Source organism: Tachysurus vachellii, chromosome 19, assembly GCF_030014155.1.
Source record: "Tachysurus vachellii isolate PV-2020 chromosome 19, HZAU_Pvac_v1, whole genome shotgun sequence".
NCBI lineage: Eukaryota > Metazoa > Chordata > Actinopteri > Siluriformes > Bagridae > Tachysurus > Tachysurus vachellii.
Window position 1 is genome coordinate 20,589,758 of NC_083478.1, and position 14,086 is coordinate 20,603,843.

The 14,086-nt window shown below is 41.6% G+C and overlaps 1 protein-coding gene across 2 annotated transcripts in view; it reads right to left on the reverse strand.

Moving 5' to 3' along the window:
- Nucleotides 1–1,529: 1,529 nt before the first annotated feature.
- Nucleotides 1,530–14,086, reverse strand: part of LOC132862755 (V-set and transmembrane domain-containing protein 2-like protein) — a 40,991-nt gene continuing 28,434 nt past the window's right edge. The window contains exons 3-4 of one of the 2 annotated variants that reach the window (XM_060894972.1): nt 9,466–9,510; nt 1,530–3,919 (exon numbers count right to left, since the gene is read on the reverse strand). In XM_060894972.1, coding sequence (XP_060750955.1) covers nt 3,611–3,919; nt 9,466–9,510 — 354 coding nt within the window. In that variant the 3' untranslated portion in view covers nt 1,530–3,610. The remainder of the gene's footprint in view (nt 3,920–9,465; nt 9,511–14,086) is intronic. The other variant, XM_060894973.1, reaches the window with a different exon arrangement.

Sequence of the window (14,086 nt, forward strand, 5' to 3'; positions counted from 1 at the left end):
TTTCGTGTTATTTATTTGTTACACCGCCTCACTGTCAGTGTTCAGAGCGACCAGTCGTGTTCTGTGACCGCGCTCGACACCCGTGTGGGCTCTGAGGCGTCGCCTCCTGACATCTTAATGCATGTTTCAGCCACAGGCAAAGACGCCTGCCTCGTGCACTTTGTGTTAGCGTGCTAACGCTTTATCTGCCGCTATTTATCCTGCTGCCAAACCCGAACGGCTCGACCATTACTCATAAAGGGCCGGTCAGGCTTGCGCATTCCTCTCGAGCGTGACTGATAAACCAGCTCGCTAGTTTCATTACACAGGGGTTCTGCGCGGTGGCATGGCAGTCATGTGACTGATTAGCAGCCATTAAGGACAACAAAACAGCTGCAGTGGCAGGATGACGGAGGAAAGTGGTGTTGATGGAGCAGGTGGTGAGGATCATGAGCATATGATTAGCGCAGTGTCACTCTGTACTGCTGGGTTTCTGTAAACATTAAACAAACTAGTCCATGCGAACAACTTCGGAGCGCTAACAGTAACCGTAATTAAGGGCTCACTTTAAATTCGGTCTCTAATCCGATATTTCATCATGTACAGTACGTTTGTTCTGGGATTAAAGTACCAGTAGTTTCCTCACCATGTTTTTATTTCCCCAAACACACTCAGGCTAAAATAAATGAGGCCCCAGAAGGATGTTTTAGCAGTATGAAGGCAGATTAAGCACATTCTCTGCTCCTGGAGATACAATACGAGCTCTAATCCATCTTAATTGATCCATCTGATTAAGGTCTACAGGAGCATCAGAGCCAGTAGAGTCGGCCATTAATTCCGTACACTCGCTGCTAACAGCTAGTAAATGAAGCCTGTGGTCTGGTCGTAGCACGAGTGTCTGGTTAATTCGAATCTTAGCTGTTTTGAAATGCTAATCCTTTTTAACAAGACTTCTGTGTTGTTACGATTAGCGATTTACACAAAAGCCTGTGTGTTCAGTATTGTTGAATGAGTAGCTAGCTACAGGAAATGGCTAGAATTAGCTAGTTAGATATCTCCAGAAACAACATTCTCTTTTAAATCTCTTTATGAACCATTCTCCAAATTAGCAGCATGCTACAAAGACAATCCCGCTATTGAACATCTTCAGTTTGACAAAGTAGCTTTAGTTAAGTTATTAACTCAGTGACTTCTTGTTAGCGTTAAGTTAAGCTAGCCGCTTCATGAGCAGGGATGTTTAGCTGTAGCTTAGCTGTTTTATTCGCTGTTTAAGGAACACCTAGCTTGTAGCTTGAGTTACAAAGGTATGCTAACAATGCTAACCAGCCATTTCTAGCATCATTTCCCTTTCAGTGAGTGTTTTATTTATTTGACCACTGCTTTACACGAGAAAGCGTAAATATCGGCACCTCTTTACAGTGTATAGCGATCTTCAGCTAGCTAATTTTTGTGTGTTCAGACCGTTCTGTTTTCTTTTTATTATTTACGTCTGATTTTTAAGTATTTATTCGTTCAAACGTGCCTGAGAAATAACGAATGAACGCAGAAAGTCAGTGTATAACTCAGTGTTGTTTTTTTTTATTTGATAAAAGCATACATTTAAGATGAGACCAACACTTTGGAGAATATTCAAACATGTACTTTTTTACATTTAGCTCTTACAAAAACAAAAAGCATTAAAAAAAAAAAAGAAAGAAAGAAAAGAAAAACAATCCAGAAATGAGGGCTTCATATAGAGCTTATGTTTTAATCATGGACAAATTACGGAAAAAAATGATAGTGATATATAACAGTGTCCCGAACGTCCACATCCGTCCAGGAAGCCCCCGGCGTCCGAGGCCTCGCCGAAAGGCTTTAATCATTAAAAACTCTAATTTATTGATCGTCTAAATGGATGATTTGGGTTCATTGGAGACGTGTTCATAAAAGTGCGGCTAATAAAGTGACAGCGAAGAAAGTTTTGGCCCCCCTCTGACCCATGTCATATTTACACTGTGAATAAAACAGGACACGATATAAAGGTTGGTGCGGGTGAGCCACCTCAGGTCACCTTTCTTTTCTTTCTTTTTTTTTCTTTCTTTCTTTCTTTTTTTAAGGGCACATTCACTTCGATTTTCAAATTCCAGTGTGGAAAAGTTTAAATATACATCCAGAGAATAAACAATGAGAAAAATCCAATAAAAATAATGATTATCTATCGTATGAACGAGTGACTTTACGGTTTAATCTATCAGCAGTGTGAGTGGGATTATATAAGTAGAGATGTGAGGGATACACTCACTGCCATTTTATTAGGTACACTGTCTACACTGGTGTTCTTTGTTGGTATAAAACTTAGTCTTCCGTTTCGTTCGTTCGTTCCTCAGCAGTTTCTCTGCTTCTCCTCACTCTTTAAATCACTGTGGATTAAATCCCTGTAACTCCACATTCCCAAGTGTTGTGTTGTTGTCATTTGGATTGAACAGTCAACACGTTCCAGACAAATACAAATACAGACCGACGAGTAAGAGACGAACCTCTCCGTTCTCTTCCATCTGGTTGAGACGAGGACTGAAATCTCCAAAAAAAAAAGTAAAAAAAAAAAATTAAAAATACAAATTTAAGGAACTGGTTTATGTAGACCAGTTTAAATAGGGTACTGGGATTTTTGTTAACCAGTTTAAATAGGGTACTGGGTTTTTTGTTAACCAGTTTAAATAGGGTACTGGGTTTTTGTTAACCAGTTTAAATAGGGTACTGGGTTTTTGTTAACCAGTTTAAATAGGGTACTGGGTTTTGTAGACCAGTTTAAATAGATTACTGTACTGAAATAGGATACTGTTTTTTTTTTTTTTGTAGTTTGCAAACCAACAATATTTGCAGGTAAAAACAAAAATAACGGTTTGCTAGATAAAATAAAGCCCTCGTACATACAGTACAGCTGAGGTTATGGAGTTACTGGATATCCACACCCACTTCCACAGATACACTGTGGGGCAATAAACAATTCTGATCAACAGTCTTTTTTCTTTTACTAACCCCCCTGACATCTTAGCAAGTGACAATATATTTAAACACAGTCTAATGTGTCCAGAATGTTCTTTTATAAGAAATGTGCTGGTTACGTATTTGAATCGTTTCCAGCTCGAAATCGTTTCGGAAATCTTTTCGCTAATTTTTCCGCGTTAATTACCGAAGAAGAAAACGAATATCTCAAAGGATAGAATCTCCGAGTTGATTCGTATTTGATAAATCCTGTCAGGTCCGAGATATCGTCACCTGCTGAGACGTGCGATGATCCGACCGCACCATTCTGAAAACCCGCTCGTATGAAGACGTTTGTAAAAGTCTGTCATTATCTCAGCACTTTTTTCCCACCCGCGCTGTGAATGAAAGAATTTTTTTTTTTAAAAAGTGAAGCAGAACGAAACAGCAAAACATCCACGATCCCGATCTGTTCGGTCTCTTTGTGTCCTTCGAGTTTTAAAGCGATAACGTCGTAAGAAACATTTCGCGACATGCAGCGGCTCGTCTGAGAGAACATTTACAATAATATACACTGTTTATTAAGATCTTGAGGAGGAAAGCTATAGGAGAACAGATTAGGGTGTAGGACCGTAGTCCATGGTGTGTGTGTGTGTGTGTTTAGGCCCTAAAGTGCACAGCTCTCTGTGCAGTCAGTGTTGGTGTCATCAGCAGCCCTCTTCCTGAGCTCCCTGCCGGATTTATGCCCATGGTGTGCTGTTGGTTGGTGTTTCTGAGACTCTGCTTCCCCCCGGTGGTGCGGAGGTGCAGCAGCACTTCCGTCACCTTCCACCTGCAGGTAGGCGCGCACGCGGTGGTGCCGAGGTCGGCTGTCACTGAAGTCGATGACGCGACACTCGTACGTGCCCTCGTCAGAAGGCTTGACGCTGGACAGACGCAGCTTGTGGGAGATGTTGCTGCCGGCCACTTTCACCACCTGCAGGAGACACAGGGACAGTCAGCAGGTAGAACCTTTATTCTTATATATGAAAATATTCCAGCTCCACATGTGGAACCTACGTATAAAACAATCAGCTCACACATTCACAGCCTCAGACTTTTTCTCTTATCGAAAAACCAAAAATGATACCGATAAATAACACGAGGTTAATGAAGAGAAAGATGGAAACTGGAAGAGCACGTGTGTGTGTGTGTGTGTGTGTGTGTGTGTGTGTGTGTGTGTGTGTGTGTGTGTGTGAGTGCGTGTGTTCCTTGTGAGCGTCTAGTTTCCTGCACGCTTGATCTGTGTGATGGCAGTAAACAGCCGTCATGGGGATGCGAGGGACAGGAAGTGGGGAGGATTCATCAGGACCAACACTGTAACGAGACACAATCCTTGACCCAACACACACACACACACACACACACACTTCCATATTCTGTCTTTCTCTCAGTTTGCCTCGTGTTATTTATATATATCATTATTTCTCTCTCTCTAGTTCACTTTATGCCTCTGTCTTCATTCTGAATAAAATATTTCTTTCAGTATTGCTGTCCCTTTTTTCTCTCTCCTTCAACTAAGACCTCTGTCTGTTTTTTCTCCATTTATCCTTTCTTTATATCCTTTTATAGCTCTCTTGCTGTTCTCTCTCTCTCTCTCTCTCTCTCATACACCAGTATCCCCATAAAAGATGTTTTTTAATCTCCTTTTTATATCGATCTTGCTTTTTCTTTGTTAGTCTCCGACTCTCGTTCTTTCTCTTTTCTGCCTGTCTCTGTCTCTCTCTCTCCTTTTATGGCTCCCTCTACATTTCTCTCTTTGCTCTCATTCACCAGCTTTCTCATAAAGGTTAGTGTTTTTTCCCCCTCACTTTATACCTTTTATGTGTCTCTTGCTCTGTTTTTGATCCTTCTCTTCCTTTGTCTCTCTTTCTCTCCCTATCCCTCCTTCTCTTTTACATCGTTCTCCTTTTATTTTTGTCTCTATTTCACTCCGTCTCTCTTCCTTTGTTTCATCTCTACATTTTATTCATTCGTTGCCATATTGGTAATGATTTTATTTTATTTAGCTCTCTGCCCCTCGTTTCATCTCCCCCCACCTTTCGTCTATTTCTCTCTCTCTCTCTCTCTCTCTCTCTCTCTCTCTCTCTCTCTCGCTCACTCACTCTCTCAGAGTGACTCGTGTATGAGTCCAATCGCTCAATAAAGCCGTCTGCCAGGGAAACATATTGAGTGCCAACATAGATGGATACTCACACACCCTCGTGTACACACACACACACACCCTCGCACACACACACACACTTGCTCTCGTTTGCTCTCATACACCTTCACCAAACCCTGTGCTGTGTTCACTGGCGCCGCTCTGTTTCTGTCCACATACCCAATTTTAGCGAGTTTGAAACCTAATCTCACACACACACACTCACAGACACACACACACACACACTCACAGACACACACACATACACACACAAAGCCTCTTTATCATTTATTCCTCATGCTGAAGCCACATGAATAAAATATGAAGATTCATGCTCTTGTGTTAACTCTTCTCCTCTCCCAGTCGGTCTCCCATCTCTCTCTTCTCTCTTTTCTTCCACCTGCAGTCTATCGTTTCCTCCATCTTTCTCGTCTCAGCCTTTTCTTACATCTCCTTTTCTCCCGCCTCTTCTTTCAAGTCCATTTTTCTTGTCTCCACCTATTCTTTCCTTTTCCTCGCCTGTCATTTTGTATTCATCTCTTCATTCTTCGTCTCCTTCTATCCTGTCTTTCCTCATCTCCTCCTGTTACTGACTCAGCTATCGATTCAAACCAGAATTAAAACTTACACAGTTACTGGATTGCCGGTTTGTTGTTACCAATGGCAACAGGATGTAAATGCAGATCAGACCGTAATTCCCTCTCCAATCCACTCTAACCAATCAGACCACATTTCCAGTCCAGCTGCTTGGGTTAGGGGTTAGGGTCAGAGTTAAGATTAGGGCTTAGGGTTAGTGATTAGGGTCAGAGTTAAGATTAGGGCTTAGGGTTAGTGATTAGGGTCAGAGTTAAGATTAGGGCTTAGGGTTAGTGATTAGGGTCAGAGTTAAGATTAGGGGTTAGTGTTAGTGATTAGGGTCAGAGTTAAGATTAGGGGTTAGTGTTAGTGATTAGGGTCAGGGTTAAGATTAGGGCTTAGGGTTAGTGATTAGGGTCAGAGTTAAGATTAGGGGTTAGTGTTAGTGATTAGGGTCAGAGTTAAGATTAGGGGTTAGTGTTAGTGATTAGGGTCAGGGTTAAGATTAGGGGTTAGGGTTAGTGATTAGGGTCAGAGTTAAGATTAGGGCTTAGGGTTAGTGATTAGGGTCAGAGTTAAGATTAGGGCTTAGGGTTAGTGATTAGGGTCAGAGTTAAGATTAGGGCTTAGGGTTAGTGATTAGGGTCAGAGTTAAGATTAGGGGTTAGGGTTAGTGATTAGGGTCAGAGTTAAGATTAGGGGTTAGGGTTAGTGATTAGGGTCAGAGTTAAGATTAGGGGTTAGGGTTAGTGATTAGGGTCAGAGTTAAGATTAGGGGTTAGTGTTAGTGATTAGGGTCAGAGTTAAGATTAGGGCTTAGGGTTAGTGATTAGGGTCAGAGTTAAGATTAGGGCTTAGGGTTAGTGATTAGGGTCAGAGTTAAGATTAGGGCTTAGGGTTAGTGATTAGGGTCAGAGTTAAGATTAGGGGTTAGGGTTAGTGATTAGGGTCAGAGTTAAGATTAGGGGTTAGGGTTAGTGATTAGGGTCAGAGTTAAGATTAGGGGTTAGGGTTAGTGATTAGGGTCAGAGTTAAGATTAGGGGTTAGTGTTAGTGATTAGGGTCAGAGTTAAGATTAGGGCTTAGGGTTAGTGATTAGGGTCAGAGTTAAGATTAGGGCTTAGGGTTAGTGATTAGGGTCAGAGTTAAGATTAGGGCTTAGGGTTAGTGATTAGGGTCAGAGTTAAGATTAGGGCTTAGGGTTAGTGATTAGGGTCAGAGTTAAGATTAGGGGTTAGGGTTAGTGATTAGGGTCAGAGTTAAGATTAGGGCTTAGGGTTAGTGATTAGGGTCAGAGTTAAGATTAGGGGTTAGTGTTAGTGATTAGGGTCAGAGTTAAGATTAATGGTTAGTGTTAGTGATTAGGGTCAGGGTTAAGATTAGGGCTTAGGGTTAGTGATTAGGGTCAGAGTTAAGATTAGGGGTTAGGGTTAGTGATTAGGGTCAGAGTTAAGATTAGGGGTTAGGGTTAGTGATTAGGGTCAGAGTTAAGATTAGGGATTAGTGTTAGTGATTAGGGTCAGAGTTAAGATTAGGGCTTAGGGTTAGTGATTAGGGTCAGAGTTAAGATTAGGGCTTAGGGTTAATGATTAGGGTCAGAGTTAAGATTAGGGCTTAGGGTTAGTGATTAGGGTCAGAGTTAAGATTAGGGCTTAGGGTTAGTGATTAGGGTCAGAGTTAAGATTAGGGGTTAGTGTTAGTGATTAGGGTCAGAGTTAAGATTAGGGGTTAGTGTTAGTGATTAGGGTCAGGGTTAAGATTAGGGCTTAGGGTTAGTGATTAGGGTCAGAGTTAAGATTAGGGCTTAGGGTTAATGATTAGGGTCAGAGTTAAGATTAGGGCTTAGGGTTAGTGATTAGGGTCAGAGTTAAGATTAGGGGTTAGGGTTAGTGATTAGGGTCAGAGTTAAGATTAGGGCTTAGGGTTAGTGATTAGGGTCAGAGTTAAGATTAGGGCTTAGGGTTAGTGATTAGGGTCAGAGTTAAGATTAGGGGTTAGGGTTAGTGATTAAGTGACATGACGTGACGTGGCATATGGCTAGGGCTTGAGGTTAGGGGTCTGGATTAGGTATAGTGTTTAGGGTTAGGGGTCATGGGTTAGTGGTTAGGGGTCTGGGTTAGGGATAGTGGTTAGTGGTTATGGGTAGGGTTAAGGGTTAGAGTTAAGGGTTAGGGTTAGTGATTATGGTTAGAGTTAAGATTAGGAGTTAGGGTTAGTTGTTAGGGCTTAGGGTTAGATTTAGTGGTTAGGGTTAATCTTAGGGTTAGGGTCAGAGTTAAGATTAGTGGTTAGGGGTTAAGGTTAGGGTTAGATGTTAGGGGTCTGGGTTAGGGATAGTGGTTAGTGTTTATGGGTTAGTGGGTAGGGTTAAGGGTTAGAGTAAGTGGTTAAGGGTTAGGGTTAGTGATTAGGGTTAGAGTTAAGATTAGGGGTTAGTGGTTATGGGTTAGCAGGTAGGGTTAAGGGGGTAGGGGTTTGGGTTAGTGGGCTTATCTGTTGTTTGGTATTGAATTTCATTCAATTAAAAAACATCAAGAATCAAAGTCAGCGCTATAAACACAAAGCCCGGCTCTCACTTACATCCCTCATGTAGCAAAAGGGGCGGAGCTATCAGAGACCTGTGCCTCAGGTACGGACTGCAGCAGATTTAAAAGGGATTTTAAAGGGATGTGACGTGATGTACTACATGGAGATGTATAGAAATGCATGGTGTGTAATTTGAGACAGATTTAAGGCATGATGTGTGTGTGTGTGTGTGTGTGTGTGTGTGTGTTGTTTTATGAGGACGGAAACTGTTTTTTTCTTATTGTTCCTCTGGGACTCTGTTTTACACAGTGATGCATCACCTAGTGTTTTACCGGAGGGATTTTTCACCCCAGTAACTCTGTGACTAACTGCATACACACAAGCACACTGAGCTATCCAGTATAGCCACACACACACACACACACACACACATCTAACTACAGATCACAGCAGCCATCAGAAAAGACATCGGATGTGTTTGAATGCGGTCCTTCTTCTCGTACTCGTCCTAACAGGAACACTAAGTGTGACTTTACATTCCATTACAGTGACACTAATTGCTTTAGAAGGAGTGATGTGTGTGTTCTGTGATGAATATGAGCATAATCATTCAAATTCGCAAGAACACGGAAGAGAATTGATTTTATAGGAAACGGCAGGAGACGCGACAGAAGCTCTTCACGTTAAGAGATTTCACTGGACTTTCTACAATTGCTTCCAAAACCTCGCCCTTAAAGACGAAAGAATTTATTTGTAAATGATTCACATTAAGGGGTCACGGTGACTTAGTGGTTAACACGTACGCCTCACACCTCCAGGGTAGGGGGTTTGATTCCCGCCTCCACCTTGTGTGTGGAGTTTGCATGTTCTCCCCGTGCCTCGGGGGTTTCCTCCGGGTACTCCGGTTTCCTCCCCTGGTCCAAAGACATGCATGGTAGGTTGATTGGCATCTCTGGAAAATTGTCCCTAGTGTGTGATTGTGTGAGTGAATGAGAGTGTGTGTGTGTGCCCTGTGATGGGTTGGCACTCCGTCCAGGGTGTATCCTGCCTTGATGCCCGATGACGCCTGAGATAGGCACAGGCTCCCCGTGACCCGAGGTAGTTCGGATAAGCGGTAGAAGATGAATGAATGAATGAATGATTCACATTAACACAAGACGACAATCAGGTACATTATAGACCGGTCTGTCTGTCTGTCTGTCTGTCTGTCTGTCTGAACAGGACAGGATGTAACTTACACTGATTTTCGTAGCGTCCTTTGACATCTCCTCCTGAGGCGCCACCTACAGGGCAAAACACATAAAACACACCAGCTGCGTCAGAGAAGAGTGTGAAATATTCAACACGACACCTCACCTGATTTGCATTTTGTCCTTTATCTCTTGGATCAAAGTTCCATACAGTCTGGGGGGAAAAAAAGGTCAAATCAAAGGTCGATCCAATGACATTTATCAAATTTGTGCTGAAAGTCAGAAACCTTCCACCGTTTGTCTCCTGGAAAGCTTCAGATTTAATATCTTTTTTTTTTAATTAAGACAAAAAACATATCCTTAAAACTAAGAATCAGAAAAATTGTAGAATCTTCTTTAAAGAAAATGGCAGGGATTTATTTCTTTAAACTGCAATTATTTTAGATTAGCTAAAAAGAATTCTTAAAGCAGTTTTAAATATTTATGTTTACGTGTTATAAGTGTTTATAAGACATGAATACAGGATTCACAGGAAGTGTTAAACAGTTAACCGGTAACGTTCCGATTTGTACGGCCGTGAAACGTTACGTCGCGGTTTAGAAGTGACTACGCTGCGTTATGACATGTTTATAAGCACCGAAGACTCTAAGAGCAGTTATAGCGCTTTAAGAATGTGTAACACTATGTATGCTATATAATCGTGAAACATGACGAATGAATAATACAGGACTCACAGGATTATTGCAGTGTTAATGCATGTGCTGAAGAATCCTATGAGCGGTTATAATGATTCACAACTACATGTCATTCATGATGCTTTATGAATACAGGACTCACAGGAGGTGAGTCAGATTTGTACAGATGTTTTATGGTACATTGTGACTTAGAAGTGATCGTTAGAGCGCTTGATGAGAGAGAGATAATGATTCAGGAACACAGGCTTATCAGAATGGACGAGGACGGCTGTAGTTTTGTCTCAGTGAGGGTGGAACATGCTGCATGCAGAGTGTGTAAAGGTGCGGAGCAGAGCAGCAGTTGGTTTGTGGTGTGTGTGTGTGTGTGTGTGTGTGTGTGTGTGTGAGATAATGCCTTTATGTTTCTGTGTGTGTATGTGTGTGTGATGCCTTTATTTATCTGTGTGAGTGTGTGAGTGTGTGTGTGAGATAATGGCTTTATGTATGAGTGTGTGTGTGATAATGCCTTTGTATCTGTGTGTGTATGAGTGTGTGTGTGTGTGATAATGCCTTTACGTATGTATGTGTGTGTGTGTGTGTGTGTGTGATGCCTTTATGTATCTGTGTGAGTGTTTGAGTGTGAGATAATGGCTTTATGTATGAGTGTGTGTGTGTGTGATAATGCCTTTGTATCTGTGTGTGTATGTGTGTGTACGAGTGTGTGTGTGATAATGCCTTTACGTATGTATGTGTGTGTGTGTGTGTGTGTGTGAGATAATGCCTTTGTATCTCTGTGTATGTGTGTGTATGTGTGTATGAGTGTGTGTGTGCGTGATAATGCCTTTACGTATGTATGTGTGTATGTGTGTATGAGTGTGTGTGTGTGTGTGATAATGCCTTTACGTATGTATGTGTGTGTGTGTGTGAGATAATGCCTTTGTATCTCTGTGTATGTGTGTGTATGTGTGTATGAGTGTGTGTGTGTGCGTGATAATGCCTTTACGTATGTATGTGTGTATGTGTGTGTATGAGTGTGTGTGTGTGTGATAATGCCTTTACGTATGTATGTGTGTATGTGTGTGTATGAGTGTGTGTGTGTGTGATAATGCCTTTACGTATGTATGTGTGTGTGTGTGTGAGATAATGGCTTTATGTATGAGTGTGTGTCTGTGTGTGTGTGTTTGTGTGTGTGTGTGATAATGCCTTTATATATCTGTGTGTGTGTGTGTGTGTAAGAAGTGGACAAGAAGTAAGAAGTAAGAAGTGAGAAGAGATCTGGTAGCTGCCTGCTCCCACCTCAGTGGCCCAGGATGAATAATGGATGTTGGTGAGGAGGTTAGTGAGAGTTTCTTTACCTCCCTCCCTCTCTCCCTCCCTCCCTCCCTCCCTCTCTCCCTCCAATTAGAAAGCATTCGCAGCGCCGCAGCACGAAGTCGCGCAAACTTTTCCTCTCCGTCGCTGAACCCTTCACCCCCTGGAAAATTATTCCTCAGCACCTCTCAATCTTTCCTCCTTTTCCTCTCCGGTGCCTGCCCTCCCGCCCCCCCACACACGCACACACACACACACACACACACACACACGCACTCCTTCTCCTCCCTGTCTAAGTGCCTGGGGAACCTGATGCTATTTCTACCTCAGTGATTAATGTGGAGATAAGGTTTCCTGCACACACTTCTCCCCCTCAGAGCATCTCCGTATCCCTTCCCTTCTCACAGCCTCGTTCCTTTGCCCCGTATTACTTATCTTCCTTCTGGTTAATGTTCATGTACCATAATGAACCGTTAGATCTGACGACACGTCGGATTAGTGCTAGAATTCTTGGGAATTTTCAGGAAGATGAGATCTCTGTGACGGATGGAACAGGGAGTGAGTTTACTGACTCGTTATATATTTCCTCTATAACACAAGCTGCTGTCTTCTAGATTAAAACAATAAAGAAAGAATCGTGTCTTAAAGAAAATAAAGTCTTTCTCTTGTGAGCGGTTAGAGTGAAAAATATTTTTGTACTTGCAATAACAACCACAGAGTAGATTTTTTTGGTTTTATTACAAATGCAAATTGATGCGTATTTAATTAGTCGAAGCCTCAAGCGCATACTAAATATATGTAAATTTCTTGTTAATAAAAAATCTCCTATAAAACCAACAAAAAATATATCTTGTCTGATTCTCCAGTAATGTTTGTCACTTATTTCTCTTTTCCACCAAACATCTGAAAACATCTGAAAGAAAGGTGATGAGTGAAGGAATATAAATACACTATAAAGAAAAGGAAGATTTATCAAACTCCACTCTGCAGTTTTTTATAACAGTTTCCAGGTCTGTAATAATCTGCTGTTTATAGGTGGCCTGTTTGGCTCTGGGCTCAAATCAGACCTGTTTTCTTCCTCAGTTGGTGATTCCATCATTACCCGTTTTCCACCAAAAAGAACCGGGTGCTGGTTCAGAGCTAGTCCTGGTGCTGGTTCAAAGTTGTTCCACTTGTGAACCTTCTAAGAACTGGTTTTCCTTTCCATCGGTTAGAGAGCATCACAGATGCAAGTGTGACGTCACTGTATACGTGTCACGTTACACAGCAACGTTAGCGCAGCAGCGACAAACACAAACACAACAACAATGGCGGATGTTGCTTTACTGTTAATGCTCATGGCTTTGTGAACCTACGTTTTGTGAACTTACGTGCAGCTCCATGTAATTTGTAACACAGATAAAAGTTAGCCTTAGCATGTAGCTACCTACTATCATGTCTGCTGATAATTAATCATATTGCGGTAAAGTAAAAGTGTATTAAACATTGGTATATTATCAAATGCGCTAACAGTAGCCCCGCCCCCAGACCCGCCCACAGCCCCTGACACAAGCAGTTATTAAGTGTAGACCAGCAACGTTTTGGTGCTACTTAAGAACCACTTTTCCTGGTTCAGAGCCGGTGCTTTGGCTGTCGAAAAAGAAAGAACTGGTTCTAAATTAGGCTCCGAACCAGCACTCAAACTGCCTCGGTGGAAAAGGGCAGGACCTTTTCACACGAACCTTAGATTCTACTAACTAGGGCTGGGCGATATGGCTGAAAACTGTATCACGATATCAGTGTTTCATATCGGTCGATATCGATAATTATTGATATTTTTTATGACCCATTTAAAATAAGGACCAGGAGATAAATATATTACATTTAAACATTTTTATTTTAAACTTAACCTTCCTCTGATCGTAATCCCCTCAGTTATTAAGACAGAAATGTCAACAAGCAGGAAAACTCTAATAATTATAATGTAAACATAAGTCTAAAGTCACAATGAACACAAGGTGCAAAATGAAAGAAAATGTAAGAAATGCTTAATAAAATGTAATAAAATAGTGCGAAGTGTTAAATATAAACAGAGAAACCTGAGAATTTAGTGCAAGTTTAGTGCTAGAAAGTTCACTAGCTGTTCACCTTCTGGTGACTACGGTCAGACTTATAATATCCAAAAAACTGCCGTACTGGTGCACTGACGTTTCTTCTTTTATTTACAATTTCCTCACTCGCTGAGGCTCATTTTCTGCTCATCAGTCGCCGGTTACTGAAGAGGAATCCAGCAGACCGGCACGAGACGACGATACGAAGCAACCAAATGTGATACTGTTACATGATTGGCTGTTAGCGTGTCACTCCCTGCGTTGCTAGGTTACCAGAGAGCGAGTGCCTTTATTAATGCAACCAAACTTGCTTCGCAACCTCTGTTTTCTTCCGACAAAGAATAAAAAATATCGAACACATTTTTTATTGATATCGATCACGGGTCTATCGCGATACATATCGTTATCGTTTTATCGCCCAGCCCTACTACTGTCTGTTTTTATTCACTGTGTGTTAGTGAATAAATTTGGTATATTTATAGGTTTTTTTTAAAGTTTTTGGCGAGCTCCATGTTTTTCCCATGATGCACCTTACTACTGACCACCAGTATCAAAATACTAATCTTATGTGACATGTAGCTTCACGCCATCTTA